The sequence below is a fragment of the Hipposideros armiger genome, unplaced genomic scaffold (genome assembly GCF_001890085.2).
Source record: "Hipposideros armiger isolate ML-2016 unplaced genomic scaffold, ASM189008v1 scaffold_119, whole genome shotgun sequence".
NCBI lineage: Eukaryota > Metazoa > Chordata > Mammalia > Chiroptera > Hipposideridae > Hipposideros > Hipposideros armiger.
This window is the reverse complement of record NW_017731469.1, coordinates 2,767,215-2,783,157: the sequence shown is the minus strand read 5'-3', so window position 1 is coordinate 2,783,157 and position 15,943 is coordinate 2,767,215. Positions and strand designations below refer to the sequence as shown.

The 15,943-nt window shown below is 43.4% G+C and overlaps 1 protein-coding gene across 1 annotated transcript in view; it reads left to right on the top strand.

Moving 5' to 3' along the window:
- The first annotated feature begins 3,538 nt into the window (after positions 1-3,538).
- AR (androgen receptor) overlaps positions 3,539-15,943 on the top strand; it is a 192,443-nt gene continuing 180,038 nt past the window's right edge. The window contains exon 1 of the mRNA XM_019647975.1: positions 3,539-5,816. Coding sequence (XP_019503520.1) covers positions 4,285-5,816 — 1,532 coding nt within the window. The 5' untranslated portion in view covers positions 3,539-4,284. The remainder of the gene's footprint in view (positions 5,817-15,943) is intronic.

The window sequence follows — 15,943 nt, the reverse complement described above, 5'->3', positions numbered from 1 at the left end:
GATACATGTCATACACATTTGTCCAAACCCATAGAATATACATTTCCAAAAGGAACCCTAATATCAATTATGGACTTAGGGTATTATGATGTATTGATGCACGTTCTCCAATTGTTACAAATATGCTGCTCTGTTAGGGAATGTTGATAATGGGGGGTCCTATGCATGTGTGGGGCCAGAGCGTATATGGGGAGTCTTTGAGCCTTCCCTCAGTTTTCTTGTGAACCCCAAACTGCTCTAAAACTTTCAGTCTTAATTTTTAAAAATCCCTCTGGTTGTTCAATGCAGTGTTGACTCTAGAAATTAGGAGTGGAAGAGGGAGACCATTTCTAGTGGTCCAAGTGAGAAGGGCTAGTGCCTTGAACAAGGTTGGCAGTAGCAGAGATGAACAGACATGGGAAGATGTGTGATGTATATAGGAAATATAATCCACCGGACATGGAGAATGTGCACCATTTTCCAAAGCTCAGCTCATCCTGGCTTCACAGAGCAAGGAGCTAGGGAAAATTCCATTAGTAAAGCCCCCTGAAATGGCAGAGGAAGCTTAGGGCAAAAACTTACCCTCCACGTGAATGTCCTGAGAGGACATTATTGGTTACTTACTCGCTAAAACATAAATGTAAAGAAGAAGGAAAAGAATGAGAAGAAGAAAGATGATACAAGCACATAATTTGTGTAATATTCTCCAGTAGTGTCTCTTAATCTTAAAAGCAATGGTAGGAAAATAAGATTTGAGATGGGAGATCAGAGTTCAAAATTCAAAATAAAGTATATGCCCCTATTACGTTCAGAGTAGTTAGCCTTTCCTGACAATGATATAAATGTTAATAGCACCACCTTTAAAAATAAAACATAACAAAGTGACCCTTCAGATTTCAAGAATGTTTTCATGTTTACAAAGTTGTCCCATATATATAATCTCCTTTAATTATCATGTCAGCCTTTTGAGAATAGATACTGCTGGTCACAATGTTCTGATGTAAAAACAATTTTGGTGCTGTGAAAGCAACATGAACTTTGGAATAGTTCGGGCCTGGGTTTGAATATCTGTTGGGCGGCCATTTATTCATTGGGCAATTATTCAGATAATTATTTCTCATCTTAATTATTTTCAGGCTTCTTTGTTTATTCCTACCCTCCTCACACCTGTCCTTTGGTCATTTCACTACAATTAACACCCCCTGCATACCCACCCTCTGCTGGGTGTAAGTAAGGAAACTCAAGTCAGTCACAGCATGCTAAGTTGTCAACATTAGAAAGACCCTGTGGTCCAGCCTCTACCTCCTCCTGTCCCCATTTCACAGAGCAGGAAACTGAAGCTGAGAGAGATGAAGGTTCCTTGGCAGTCTGTACACAAACAGTTCTCCTGCCTGAGACCTATGATATTTACATTCTAATTTCCTCCCAGTCCAGCTGACTCAATGCCTTCTGAGCAACCCTAGTTTGGTGGAACTAGAGGTCCTGATGACCATTCAAATAAGGTGTTCAAAGTATCTGTGCATTTCAATCATATATCCCTGTTCTCATTGCAATCAGGAATTAAGAATTAGGCTTGTTACAATTTGGCATTTCTATGAACAGGCTGCTTCTTTAACAGGGATGATTGGTGAGATTGCTCACCAACAAAGGGGTTACAGTTGGGCTATGTCCAAGTAAGCCTGAGGACATTGAAATCTCAGGGGATGATTTTTCACCTTCCCAGGTGAAAAGTTCCTCAGACCTTTGGGTTTAGTAAAGTTCATTTCTAGCTCTTTCCTAAGTGCTCTTGACACTCATGAGTGCAGCTAGCATAGCAATGAGATCGAAGACTAGTTTAGGTTCTGGTAATGTGGGACATAGAACAAATTATGTCATTGCTTCAGTTCCTTCATCTGGACAATAGAGCTGACCATGCCCACTTTAGGCTTAGGGAACCTCCTTTGGTCTTAGCAAGTAAAGGCCCATGATGTTTCCCTGTGAGCAAGGTAAGACTTTGCAGAAGCCTGTCAAAAGTAGAAGAGGCCCCGATGAAAATCTGCACAAGCCTTCTGGCAAAGAGAGACCATGTCCAGATCCAAAGGTCTGAAGAATTTCAAAGCTAGGGAGGCACAGGGCCCCGTTGACACAAAGGGAAACATTCTTGCCTATAGATCTATCCTTCCATTTCTTCTACTATTGAATTCCCACCTGCTTCTCCATCTTTACACAGGGACTGTGGGACCCCCTCCACAAAAGAGCAATTACAGTACCCCATGTCACTCACCCTCCAATCCTGGATGTACATCAAGAGGAATAAAAGCGGACCTGTGTAAGTTCCAGTCCTTGACTAGTACAGTTTGCAAGCTTAAAATGTGCAAAAGCAACATAGAAAAGGAACTGCCTGTATGTAAGCAAACATCTGCAAAACCCTGGACAAAATCGAGGTCCCTGTGTACATGACAAGTGTTTCTGGTGTTTGTGTGTTTACCTGCTTGTCTGGCTGATTTTGCCTTTGCACATCTGGATAGGTGAGAAGTGTGTGGTTAGAGGCAATTCCAGACAGGTAAGAGGGAAGAAACGAGGGTAGAGATGACCTCTGGTTCCCAGGAAGATGGTTCTTAGAGCAGCTGGTACCATGCCAGGAGGCCCAATGTACCCCTATGGAGAAATCTGAAAGGCTTCAACAAGTATCTCTTGGCTTGGCCATAGCTTGTCCTCAGTTTGTAGGAGCCCCTCCCGTCTGCACCTTTCCGTCTGCCCTGAACAAAGTCCCTAGCCTAAGGCGCTAATGATTGTATCGCCCCTTCCCACTCTCCCCCCCGCACCCCTCCCCCCTCCCACACACGTACAGTGTCTGTTTTGAGATTGAACTTCGGATCCAAATCTGGTAAGTGCTGGCCTCTGGGAGCTCCGGTAACCCTGTCCTCAAATAAAGCTCCCGGTTAAAGCTTCTGTCCTGCCGCCTAAAACCTAGTCCGGGAAAGCAGGAAGTATTCGGGGAGCTGGGGTCTTCCTGGGCTAGAGCGGTTGTCTCCTGCCCTCACCCACGCTGCACCAGCACTTGTTTCTCCAAAGCCACTCAGCGTTTGCACGCGCGGAGGGGAGGGGAAAAAAGGAACCGGGAGGGGAGGGAGAAAAGGGGTGGGAGGGCGTGGAGGCCGGCCTGGCGGGGGCGGGACCCGACTCGCAAACTGTTGCATTCGCTCTCTCCACCTCCCAGCGCCCCTCGGAGATCCTGGGGAGCCAACGTGCTGGGAGAGCCAGAGGGTCCGGAGCAAGCCTGGAAGCAGAGGAGGCGACGGAGGGAAAGCGACCAAGCTAGCTGCTCCAGTGCGGGGCAGGAGCCGAAGGGACACACCGCGTCAACCCCAGCCGGGCTCTGGCGACAGCCAACGCCTCTTGCAGCGCAGCGGCTTCGAAGGCGCCGCCCCGAAGCTCTCCTTTCCTCTTCGGTGAAGTTTTTAAAAGCTGCTAGAGACTCGGAGGAAGCGAGGAAAGTGCAGGGTAGGGCTGACGGTTGCCTTTGTCTTCCCCCCCCCCACCCCACCACCGGTCTCCTCTCCAGCTGCTGCCTCCACCAGCTCCTCTCTGCTGCCCCTCTACAACCCCCGCCCCCCAGTCGGCCCAGCCGGGCCGGCCGAGTTTGCAGAGAGGTAACTCCCTTTGGCTGCGAGTGGGCGAGCCAGCTGCGCGTTGCAAAGACGGATCTGGGGAGCCAGGCGCCCGCGGGGTACCTTCAGCACCTCAGCCAGGACCTGGCTGCACGTGAGCTGCGTCCCCAGGTTCCCCTCACGCCCTCTCTACCTTCCCCTGCATGTGCGCCCCGCCAGTTTGTGGGATCAAAGATCAAAGGATGAAAAGGCAATCAGGTCTCCAGTAGCCAAAAAAAACAACAGCAGCAACAAAACCCCTCAAAAAAAAAACAAACCAAAACAAGCAAAAAGAAAACACTCAAACCAAAACAAAAGCAAAAAACACAGAAAGAAAACTAGCCCGGCTCCTACTGCACCTGCTTCAGTGGACACTGAATCTGCACGGCGGAGAGCCCCCACCCCCTTTTTTTTTCTTCAAGATTTGAGCATCTTTAGAATCTACCGTCCAAGTATTCAGGAACAGACTGTGAGCCTAGCGTGTTTTCGTCTGCAGGCTTGGAGGCTGTCAGAGCGCGCTTGTATGGTTATTCCTGCAAGTTTCTTTCTCAGGAGCGCCCCGCAGGTGGGCAGCTAGCTGCAGTGACTACCGCATCGCAGCCTGTTGAACTCTTCTCGGCAACAGAAAGGAAAGCGGGATAAAGGAATTAGGTGGAAGAGTCAGCCAAGCTCAAGGATGGAGGTGCAGTTAGGGCTGGGGAGGCTGTACCCCCGGCCGCCGTCCAAGACCTATCGAGGAGCTTTCCAGAACCTGTTCCAGAGCGTCCGCGAAGTGATCCAGACCCCCGGCCCCCGGCACCCTGAGGCCGCCGCGAGCGCAGCACCTCCCGGCGCCCATTTGCAGCAGCAGCAGCAGCAGCAGCAGCAGGAGACCAGTCCCGGACAGCAGCAGCAGCAGCAGGGTGAGGATGGCTCTCCCCAAAGCCAGAGCAGGTGCCCCACAGGCTTTCTGGCCCTGGAGGACCAACAGCAGCCTTCACATCACTCAGCCCCCGAGGGCCACACGGAGAGTGGCCGCCTCCCAGAGCCCGGAGCTGCCTCGGCCGCCGGCAAGGGGCTACCGCCGCCGCCAGCACCTCTGGACGAGGATGACTCAGCTGCCCCATCCACGTTGTCCCTGCTGGGCCCCACTTTCCCGGGATTAAGTAGCTGCTCTGCCGATCTTAAAGACATCCTGAGTGAGGCCGGCACCATGCAACTCCTGCAGCGGCAGCAGCAGCAGCAGCAGCAGGCGGTATCCGAAGGCAGCTGCAGTGGGAGAGCGAGGGAGGCCGCTGTGGCTCCCACGTCCTCCAAGGACAGTTACCTAGCGGGCAGTTCGACCATCTCAGACAGCGCCAAGGAGTTGTGTAAGGCAGTGTCGGTGTCCATGGGCTTGGGTGTGGAGTCCTTGGAGCATCTGAGTCCGGGCGAACAGCTTCGGGGGGACTGCATGTATGCTCAGCTCCTGGGAGGTCCACCCACTGTGCGTCCCACTCCCTGCGCCCAGCTGGCCGAATGCAAAGCTTCTTTGCTGGATGATGGCCCAAGTAAGGGCACCGAAGAGACATCTCAGTATTCCCCTTTCAAGGCAGGTTACACCAAAGGGCTGGACGGCGACAGCCTGGGCTGCTCTGGCAGCGGTGAAGCAGACGTCTCTGGGACACTTGAGCTGCCATCCACCCTGTCTCTCTACAAGCCTGGAGCACTGGAAGAGGCAGCGGCTTATCAGAATCGCGACTACTACAACTTTCCGCTGGCCCTGGCGGGGCCGCTGCCCCCTCCACCGGCTCCCCATCCTCACGCCCGCATCAAGCTGGAGAACCCGCTGGACTACGGCAGCGCCTGGGCAGCCACGGCGGCGCAATGCCGCTACGGGGACCTCGGCAGCCTGCACGGCGGGGGTGCGGCGGGTCCCAGCTCCGGCTCGCCCGCGGCCGCCGCCGCCTCCTCTTCCTGGCACACACTCTTCACGGCCGAGGAAGGGCAGATGTATGGGCCCTGTGGCAGTAGCTCTGGTGGCAGCGCGGGCGAGGCGGGGGCCGTAGCCCCCTATGGCTACACTCGGCCACCTCAAGGGCTGGCGGGGCAGGACGGCGACTTTCCCCCGCCTGATGTGTGGTATCCCGGTGGCGTGGTGAACAGAGTGCCATATGCAAGTCCCAGTTGTGTCAAAAGCGAGATGGGCCCCTGGATGGAGACCTACTCCGGACCTTATGGTGACATTCGGTAAGTTTCTCCTTTTAGAAATATCTTTCAGCCGAGTCAGTCTGCATTCTAGGTAACATCTTCTCCTCCACGCGTGAGCAGTCTGCCCCTGGGAGAGCTTGAAAGGTCCCCTGGAAAGGGCCTCCCGAAATCAGGAGCCTAACAAGGACTTGAGGCCTGCCCAAGATTTGACCTTACAGCTCCACCCACCTCCCCCCCAACGCCCCTGGGCGCCAGAATCACTACCTCTGGGAGTCCTGAGCGCCGGTGTGTGCCCTCTCAGATTCCTTGACAACTCTCCACTCCCAGCCTCCTAAAATCCTCACTGCCTCGCACTACTCCATGCCCAAGGGCTCCAAACTGAAGTCCCGTTGCAAGGGCCACCTTCGGAAATAAAGTCCTTGAGCCCTCCACAACTTTTTCTCCTCCTCTTCCCCAAATCTGTGAGCCTGGACAAGAAGGATGAGCAGTTTCTCCTCTTAGGGTGCATTAGAGTTTGCCCTCCAGCCTGTGGTCGGTCTTGGCAGGTTAGAGGCAAAAAGAGCGTCCCAAGCCTTTCTCAGCCCGCCTCCTTCAAAGCAATGAAATGGAGCGCCGGATCAGGGGACGAAGGGGGTCCCTGGGTTCTAAGGGCCGGCTGTGTAGAGAAGGGGTGAAGTTTTTTTCCTGGCAACATTTGCTTACTTGTCCTAGGGTTGAAGGTCAGCACAGAGAATCCAACTAGGCAGGATTAGAGCAGGCAAAGGTATTGGAAAACTGAAAGACAACTCTCTTAGTAAACACTGGGCAGGATTTGCCCTCACAGGTTGACTGTGTTGGAAGTAGCTGCTTGGGTCATTTTTTTTTCCTTGTAAAGTGTTTATTTTCTCTGTGGATTGTAACAGCACAGCCCCCTACTTCAAGTTTGCATCAGGTCTCTAAAGAGGAGAATGTTCTTTAAATGAAGAATTTAACCAGGCTTGAGCCTGGCTTATAAAAGTGTTTGAAAATAAATGTTAAAGGATTACCTGCTATTCCAGTGTGCTCAGAAATCTGCTTTGGGGAGGAAGGAGTAAGGCTCTTCAATATATTCCTTCATTTTAAGGCTATTTAAAAACTTGAGCTGTAACCTTTAACAAACTGAGTAAGAACTGTTAGGGACCTATGAGCCATAATCTTGCCCAAAAGTTTTAATTAGAAATGAGAAAAGTGGTGGTCAATTTCATCTTGCTTATTAAAAATTCTTCCTTAATGCAGTTGTTGAGCTCCTTGGAGACCATGTTGACAATTTGTTCCACCAGCAAAGTAAGATATTAGTTTATCTCAGTGAGGGAGGGAATATTGACTGGTAAACTAACTCCTTACTTAGGTCTGCTGGGTACTGATATACCCATGGAATTGCGTATCATTCTGTGTTTCTGTAGTTATTTTATCTGTGACTTTTCCGAAATTCCTTTTTTAGCCTTAGCATCTTTGGCGACTTGAATCCAACAATTTGCCTCTTTTCACTGATGCTTCTGTTCTTAGAAGGGTGATAACAACGGTGTTAGAAAAGAAAGAGGAGGATAGCATTTCATAAACTATTTTCTGGGCTATTAAAGAAAGAGATTCTTACCAGGCTTTACATTCTATTAGGTGTTTAAGGTTCCACTTACAGGATTTTCAATGGGTTCATTTAAAGGGTCAAAGACTTTTTCAGATAATTTGCAGTGTTTTGGTTGGTTTGTTTTTGTTATTTTTGCCAGGTGGTTATGCTATAGGATAAAGGGTCTTTTAATTTTATAAGAACTTGGTTAATTTTTTTTTCAGGGCTGTCGATAATCAGCAGAACCCTCTTCTATTGTGAACCTTTCTGTGGTAGGGGGATGTCAAAGGGCTTCTTGACCTACTCTTATGCTAAACTCAGTCACTGGAAGCTTCCTTCTTCTGCATGCCCCCTCCACCTAACTCAGTTAAAACGGATGAAAGGAATGATTCCACATATTTGTTACGGGTTGTCTATCTTCGAAGACATAACCCGAAATTTTCAGGAAGTGGCTATAGAAAGCCATAAATGTTTTTGCTATCAGGCATGCAATAAGCTAGGTGATTTTATCCAAGGTCTTAATAGAAAAACGTCTCTGTTAGAAAGAGCTGCTTAAATTAATGACCTGAACTGGAGAGAATTTTGCAGCACCTGAAGAAAGTACAAGATTACTTACTCTTTCCTGGTTTGTGATTGCTGCCCTGGTCATAGGAGTCTAGTTAAAGGGAAAACTGGTGTTCCTGACTTGTGGGTTGACAAAGAATTTTGATTTCTAGGATATAGAAAATACTTGAGTCAGGTTTTTGAAAATGTCATCAGAATGCAACCAATCCCAGTCTAAAACCAGATATTTTCTTACTTTCTCTTTCTTTCCCTCACTTTGTAGGGGCACAATGTGCTGAAAGACAGGGGATTTTTAAAAGCCAGACGCAGCTTTCACCTTCTCTGTATTACATGTGTTATGTGCCAACTTTCAGTTAAAATTCTAGATGCCTTCAATAAACTTTGGATTCTTTCCATTTTCAATAGCGTGTGTGTTCATACACATTAGTTAATTGTAGGGGTGGGAATTTTTAAATCTCAGTAATTTCTGAAATAACTCTGTGTTCTTATGCATCTATATTTCTGCTGAGAGAAAAGAGGCTGAAGGTGGTCTTTTATGATTTTGTTTTTGTTTTTGCTTTTCCTTAATTTACCATGTGGTTTGAACACTAGGAATCATAAAAAGTGATGGGGCTTGTGTGCAACCCTGCTGATATTTTATGGAGCTGTCTTCTTTCAGAGATCAAACAAGACTACAACTTTGTTAATTGACCACTGTCCCAATTGACAGAAGTAGGGCCCTTTATATACCAGCAAACAATGCAATAATATGAAAAATATTTATTTTTAGGAGTTAAGGCCCAGGGATCCTGTGCTGGAATTACAGTTGGGTTTTAGATAAGTTATCTAGATGCAAAAAGACCATTTTAGTTTTTCTCTTGGTATTTTATTCTGCTCTTTATAATAACCAGTATTTTAGTAGTGCTTTGAAATTGGCAAATCCTGCATTTCTCTATTAGTTATTTCAAAATAAGACGTTTGATTAATTCCTCTTTCCATCTCCTTTCCCTCCTCAGCTATCAAACAGCTTTGCGGGACAGTCTTTCACAGAGCAGTTTGTGTGTTTTGTAAAGCAGAATTTTGCGTTGGGATCAAGACAGACTGACACGCTGTCCATAAGCCTTGGGGATCAGTATATTGGAAAAAAGCATCCTTTCTCTATGGTCAGGAAATAGCTGGTGAATTCGGTCTGGGTACCGACAATCAGAACCTGAGGACCAAATAGCCACACTGGCTGGTACCCCATTTTGAATTATGTGCAAGATGTAGTGATGGAAGGCTCCCCCTTAGTCCACAGAATATCTCTCTCAGCTTGGCCAAAGGTTAACATCAGTGAGAGATATTTTCAAAGAAGTTCGCAGCCTTCCAGCTGCAGGGTCACTTTGGGGTGCTTTCTTGCCAGTGCTAATTTTACCTCATCAGGCTTCCATTCTTTGAGCTGTAAAGTTTAGCATGATACATTGAATTTGCTGGCACATTTAATTTTCTTTTTTAAGTGTTTTTCCTCTCTGTAGTTATTTTCACATCTGGTATACATATTTGTATTTAAAACAAAGAATTCTTTGACCTCCTGACTCTTGTCCTGTGGCTGCTCTTGGTGAGATTATGTGAGTTGGAGTTAGGGGCATGGACAATTTATTATTATTATTATTATTATTATTATTAATAATAATAATATTACTATTACTATTATTGTTGTGGTGACATCGACACCACCAGTTTCATGCAGAACTCTGCTCAAGCAGGGAGCAGAATGCTGGCTGTGTGTGGCTAGCAAGGGACTTATTTTATAACCAAACCTGAAATCATGATTCTGAAAAATCAAAAGCAAACAAAAATCAAGTTTTGTGAGGTTGGCCAGAGAGGAAGTACGAAACCTCTCTCCATCCCGTACACCCACCATTTTCTCTCTGTCTGCTGCTTCCTCAAGTGTTGCCTGTCCCTGATTTCCTTGATTTCCAGATCGTTAATGATTTTGACATTGAAACATAAATTCTTCTCCCTACTTTTCAGGATACTTATCTTACACCTGTGGCATGCTCCTAAAGATTGTTTTTTGTTAAAACTGGAGAGTAACAAATCAGATCAAGCCCAGCACCTCTCTTTTAAGACTACATGATTTGAGGGGATAACAAAATGAATAGCTGGACTCGTCTACCTTGAGGATAGACCCTGATTCAACACTTGCTGAGGGAGCTGCACTAGAGGGCTTAAGGAGTTGGCAATTTCATGAGGTATTTTGCCACCTCCTGTCTCTGCCTCTCTTGATCTCTGTCTCGCTCTGTCTACTGGTCATTTTGGCAACCCTTTCTCTCTTTTTTTGCTGTTTTTAAAGCTAGTTTCAGGTGTGCAAAACAACATAATGATTAAACATTTACACCCCGCACAAATTTATAGCCCCCCCCCAAGTCTAGTACCCCTCTGACATCGTACATAGCTATTCCAATACCATTGACTATAGTCCCTATGCTGTACTTTACATCCCATGAAATATATACCGGAGGTGCCAAAACAATGTATACAATTGGACACTTTGGTCAACGATGCTCAAGCAGTAGTTTGCCGTCATCAGAAGTGTCTGGACGCTGATGGGAACCACTTTGAGCACCTCTTGTCATTGCAGAAGTCAAACGTGACTTGTGTTCATCTTTTGTTACCAGTATATATTGAGTATTACAATTTTAATACAGTTTTTCCTTTCCTAAAATTTGTATAGTTTTTTTTGGCACCCTCTGTATATATACACATATATTTAATTATAGTTTGGCAACCTTTTCTCAAAGCCTGAGAATAACCGGACCCTCTCCCCTCGGAGACAGCTCTGTCTGGATCAGATCATCATAGCACTTTCACAAGTAAGACCTAATGTGATGTCAGGGTGCTTGCTAGAAGTATCTGGCTCAGCTTATATGCTGACACCTAAAGTAAATTAATCACTTGAAAACCAAGAGAGATAGTAAAAGAAGTTATCCTACCTCAGACTTCCCCTGCCAGCATTGTATCAAGTTCTAAGATGTTGAATTCAGAGTAAGTTATCCTCATCCTAAGCACAAAGCTGTCTGGTTTTTTTTTCTCATCGTTTTTCAAGTTCTGTACAGTTACCTGTATTAATTGGCATCACCAGTATTCATATTGAAGAGCATTATAAAATCTCATATGTGCATTGGACCCTTTTCAAATAAAAGACCCAGTGTCTTTCAGTTGATTCCCTTGCACTCAGGTAGGATTGAGGAGGCCAGGAGGGTGCTTAGTGAACACCCCTTTGCTAGTTGAAGGAGGAAAAAGAGTTGCATTTTCCATATCATTTGTTTACCACGTGGGGGAAGCTCTATAGAGCAGTACTTCTAGCTTTTTTTTTCTCCAAGCTTTCCACCTGACAGGTCATGTTTTAGACTGTTGCTCAGTAAGGGCTACTTCCAATGGCTGCTACACAGAGATAATAGACTGGATTGTGCACAACTCCTTGCACACTCATGGGGGCCGCCACCCCTTCTTTCTCTCTCATGCCAATTCTTGCTGCCACCTGTAGGCCACAGCACAGTTGACAGTGGTTCATCTAGAGAAGCTTATAGCTCTAAAATGCTGGTTGTGTGAGAATGCTGCCAACTTAAATCATGCAGTGTCTGAGGTTTATTTTTAATAACAGCTTTATTGAGATGTAATTCACAATATATATTATTCAGCTATTTGAAGTGTACAGTTAATGATTCTTAGTATATTCAGAGTTGGGTGACCATTACTACAATCCATTTTAGAACACTTTAATCACTTAGCAGCCCCCCAATCCTTAACAATTATTAACCACCAAACTACTTTCAGTCTCTATGGACTTGCTTATTCTAACATTTCATAAAAATGGAATCATGCAATATGTGGTCTTTCGCGACTGGCTTCTTTCACGCAGAATAATATTTTCAGTGTTCATCCATGTTGAAGCATATATCAGTACTTCATTCTTTTTTATAACCAAATAATGTTTCATTATAAGGATGGACCACATTTTATGTACCACAGTTGATGGATATATGAGTTTTTCCCATCTTTTGGTTATAAAGAATACTGCTATAAACATTCATGTACAGGAATTTTTGTGTGTGTGTGAACGTATGTTTTCAATTCTTCTGGGTACATACCTAGAAGTGGAGTTTCTGGATCATATGATAACTCTATTTAACTTTTGAGGAATTCCCAAACTATTTTCAAAAGTAGCTGCACCATTTATATAATTTGTTAAGTGATCCCTCCGATAAGTCTAGTACCCATCTGACACCCTACATAGTCTTTACAACATTATTGACTATATTCCCCATCCTGTACGTCACATCCCCATGACTATTTTGTAATTACCAGTTTGTACTTTCTAATCCCTTCTCCTTTCTCAATGATCCCCCTAACCCCCTTCCCTTCTAGCAGCCATCCGTTTTTCTCTGTATCTTTGAGTCTATGTCTGTTTTGCTTGTTCATTTATTGTTCTTTAGATTCCACATATAAATGAGATACTATGGTATTTGTCTTTCTCTGTCTGACTTATTTCACTTAAGATAAAACCCTCTCAGTCCATCCATGTTGTCACAAATGGTAAGATTTCATTCTTTTTATGGCAGAGTAATACTCCATTGTATATATGTACCACAGTTTCTTTATCCAATCATCTATTGATGGGCATTTTAGATTATATAAATGCCTAACCACTATGCTGTACAACTCAAACTAATGTAAAATAATATTGAATGTCAACTATAATTAAAAAATGTATAGTCATAGAATGTAGAGTACAGTATAAGGAATATAGTCAATGGTATTGTAATAGCTATGTACAGTGTCAGATGAGTAGTAAACTTGAGGTTATAACTTTGTGAGGGGTGTAAATGTTTAATCATTGTGTTGTTTTATACACCTGAAAATAATAATAAAAGTAAAATAAAATTAGCTGCACGATTTTACAACCCCACCAGCAATATAGGATGCTTCCAATTTCTCTACATCCTGCCAATACTTGTTATTGTATGTCTTTTTAATTATAGCCATCCTAGTGGGTATGAAGTAGTATCTTAAAATTGTTTGATTTGCATTTCCCTAATGACTACAAAGCATCGTTCAACGTGCTTATTGGAGGTTTGTATATCTTCTTTGGAGAAATGTTTATTCACATCCTTTGTTCATTTTTAATTGGGTTATTTGTTTTTTTATTATTGAATTGTGAGAGTTTTTAATATACATTCTGGATACAAGTCCTATAAGAAATTATGACTTGTGAATATTGAGTCACATTTTGTGAGGTGTCATCACTTTCTTGATGGTATCAATTGAAGCACAAACATTTAATTTTGATAAAGTCCAACCTATTTTTTTCTCATGTGGCTTGTGATTTTGATGTCATATCTAAAAAGGCTCAGCCTAATCCAAGGTTACAAAGATTTACACTTAAGTTTTATTCTAAGAAATTTATAGTTTTATCAATTTTGAGTTCATTTTTATGTACCTCATACAATATGAGTAGGGGGTCCAACTTCTTTTGCATGTAGATATCCAGTCATCACAGCACCATTTGTTGAATTGTTCCCCACTTAACTGTCTTAGCAACCTTTGGGTAAAATCTGTTGAGTGTAAGTAAATGTGAGGGTTTATTCTGGACTCTAAATTATATCCCACTAATCTTATATTAATAGCCGACTATCTTAATTACTGTAGGTTTTTAGTAAGTTTTGAAATGAGGAAGTGTGAGTCCTCTAAATATGTTCTTCTCTTTCAAGATTTGTTTCATTATTCTGGGTCCTTTGAATCTCTGTATGAAGTTTAGGCTCAGCTTGCAAATTTCTACAAAGAATCCAGTTGAGGTTCTGCTTGAGTTTCCATTGAATCTGTAGATCAGTTTGGGGGGTATTGCCATCTTTAACAACATTAAGTCTTCTGATCCATGACCATGTGATGCCTTTCCACATGTTTAGGTCTTCTTCACTTTTTTCAACAAGAGTATGTATACATTTCAAATGTATACATTTTGCATTTCTTTTGTTAAATCAGGTTCTAAATATTTTAATTTTCTGATGCTATTGTGAATGGAATTGTTTCCTTAATATCCTTTTTAAATTGTTCATTGCTGGTATATAGAAGTATAACCAATTTCTGTATATTGACCTTGTATCCTGCAACCTTGCTGAAAGTACCTGACTTTTGAACACCTCTGGGACTTAAGAGGTAGAAGGTTTTCACTGCTGTGCTGAAAGTTAAAGCATACTTCATTTCATCCTGTATGAATGCTGTTAGGGACACTGTTTTCAGTTTGCCTCAGCTGTGAATTGGAATTGGTGATGACAGCCCCTTCCTGGATGAGTCCCTAAAATTTTCAGGTCTTTAGAAAACAGTAGGAAAGAAACCTAATGAGGTTTATGCAGTTTAGAGTGCTCTTTTTAGAATCTGGATTTGGAGACTATTAGCAAGGGGATAAAGAATAATCATTTCTATACAGAAAACTGACATGAAGAGATAAGAAGTGCAAACTAGGCCAAAGGAATCACTAGCTGTATTTGGCTTATGTTTAGGTTTGTGTAAGCAGCTGGAGTCATAATTTTGTTTTTATATGTTGTCCTTTGGATAAAGTAAATGCCACCACTCCTTCTGTTGTGTATTTCTAGATGAGGAAATGGTTCATTTACTCTCATATAATTTGGGCTTCTTTTCAGTCAGAGATGCACTCCATAATCATGAAGCAGAGAGAAAATTCACCTATAAAGAAACTGAACTCTGGCATCATTAACAGTAGGCGAAGGGCATATCTAATTAGCTATAGCTATTATGTCCTGGTAAAGGTGAGTGAATTGTAGAACACTGAATAAAAGGTCCTATTATGACCTAGCTGTCTTTATAGATGAACCTAATACAATTATTTTTAAGAATGGCTATCACCGACAAGACAAATAATAATAAGTGCTGGAGAGGCTGTGGAGAAAAAGGAACCCTCATACACTGCTGGTGAGATTGTGAATTGGTATAGCCAGCATGGAAAACAGTATGGAGTCTCCTTAAAAAATAAGAATAGAATTACCACATGACCCAGTAATCCCTTTCCTGGGTATCTACCCAAAAAATCTGAAAACATTTAACCGTAAAGATATATGTGCTCCAATGTTCATTGCAGCTTTATTTATGGTGGCCAAGACATGGAAACAACCAAAGTGTCCTTTGATAGGTGATTGGATAAAGAAGATGTAGTATATATACACAATGGAATACTACTCTGCTATAAGAAAAGATGAAATACTGCTGTTTGCAACTACATGGATAGATTTTGAGATTATCATGCTAAGTGAAATAAATCACACAGAAAAAGTTGAGAACCATATGGCTTCACTCATATGTGGGATATAAAACTGAGAGCAACAAAAGAACAAGACAAACAAGCAAACAAACAAAAACTCATAGACATAGACAACAGTTTAGTGGTTACCAGAGGGTAAGGGGGGCAAAGGGTACTAGAACAGGGTAAAAGGGTCAAATATTGGGTTGTCGGAAAAGTCATGGTGCATTTTTGCAATGAAAAGCATAAAAAGAATACATCATGACTTTTCCGACAATCCAATATATGGTGATGGAAGGAGAACTGACTCTGGGTGGTGAACACACAATGCAATATACAGATGATGCATTATAGAAATGTACACTTGAAAACTATATAATTTTACTAGCTAATGTCACCCTAATAAATTTAATTTAAAAAGTTGATAAAAAAGTATCTGTTAATCAACTACTTTTCATTAAGCACCTGCTGTATGCCCAGCCGTGTGCTAGGAGGAGATCAGGGACAAGGGGACACAATACAGGGGGAATCTTGAGGCCAGTACCCTCAACGAGTTTATAGCTATATAAAAAAAAATGGCAAAATGATGATGTCAGTATGATGAAATGCTAAGTTGTATGCTATTGATTTTTTTTTTTTACTGGGGAATTGGGGGAAGGGGAACAGACAAGTTGCTGTCGTTTTGTTCTTCAGTCTAGTTGTGGAGAACGTTGCTTCACTGGCCCAAGTTGGCACCATCATTGC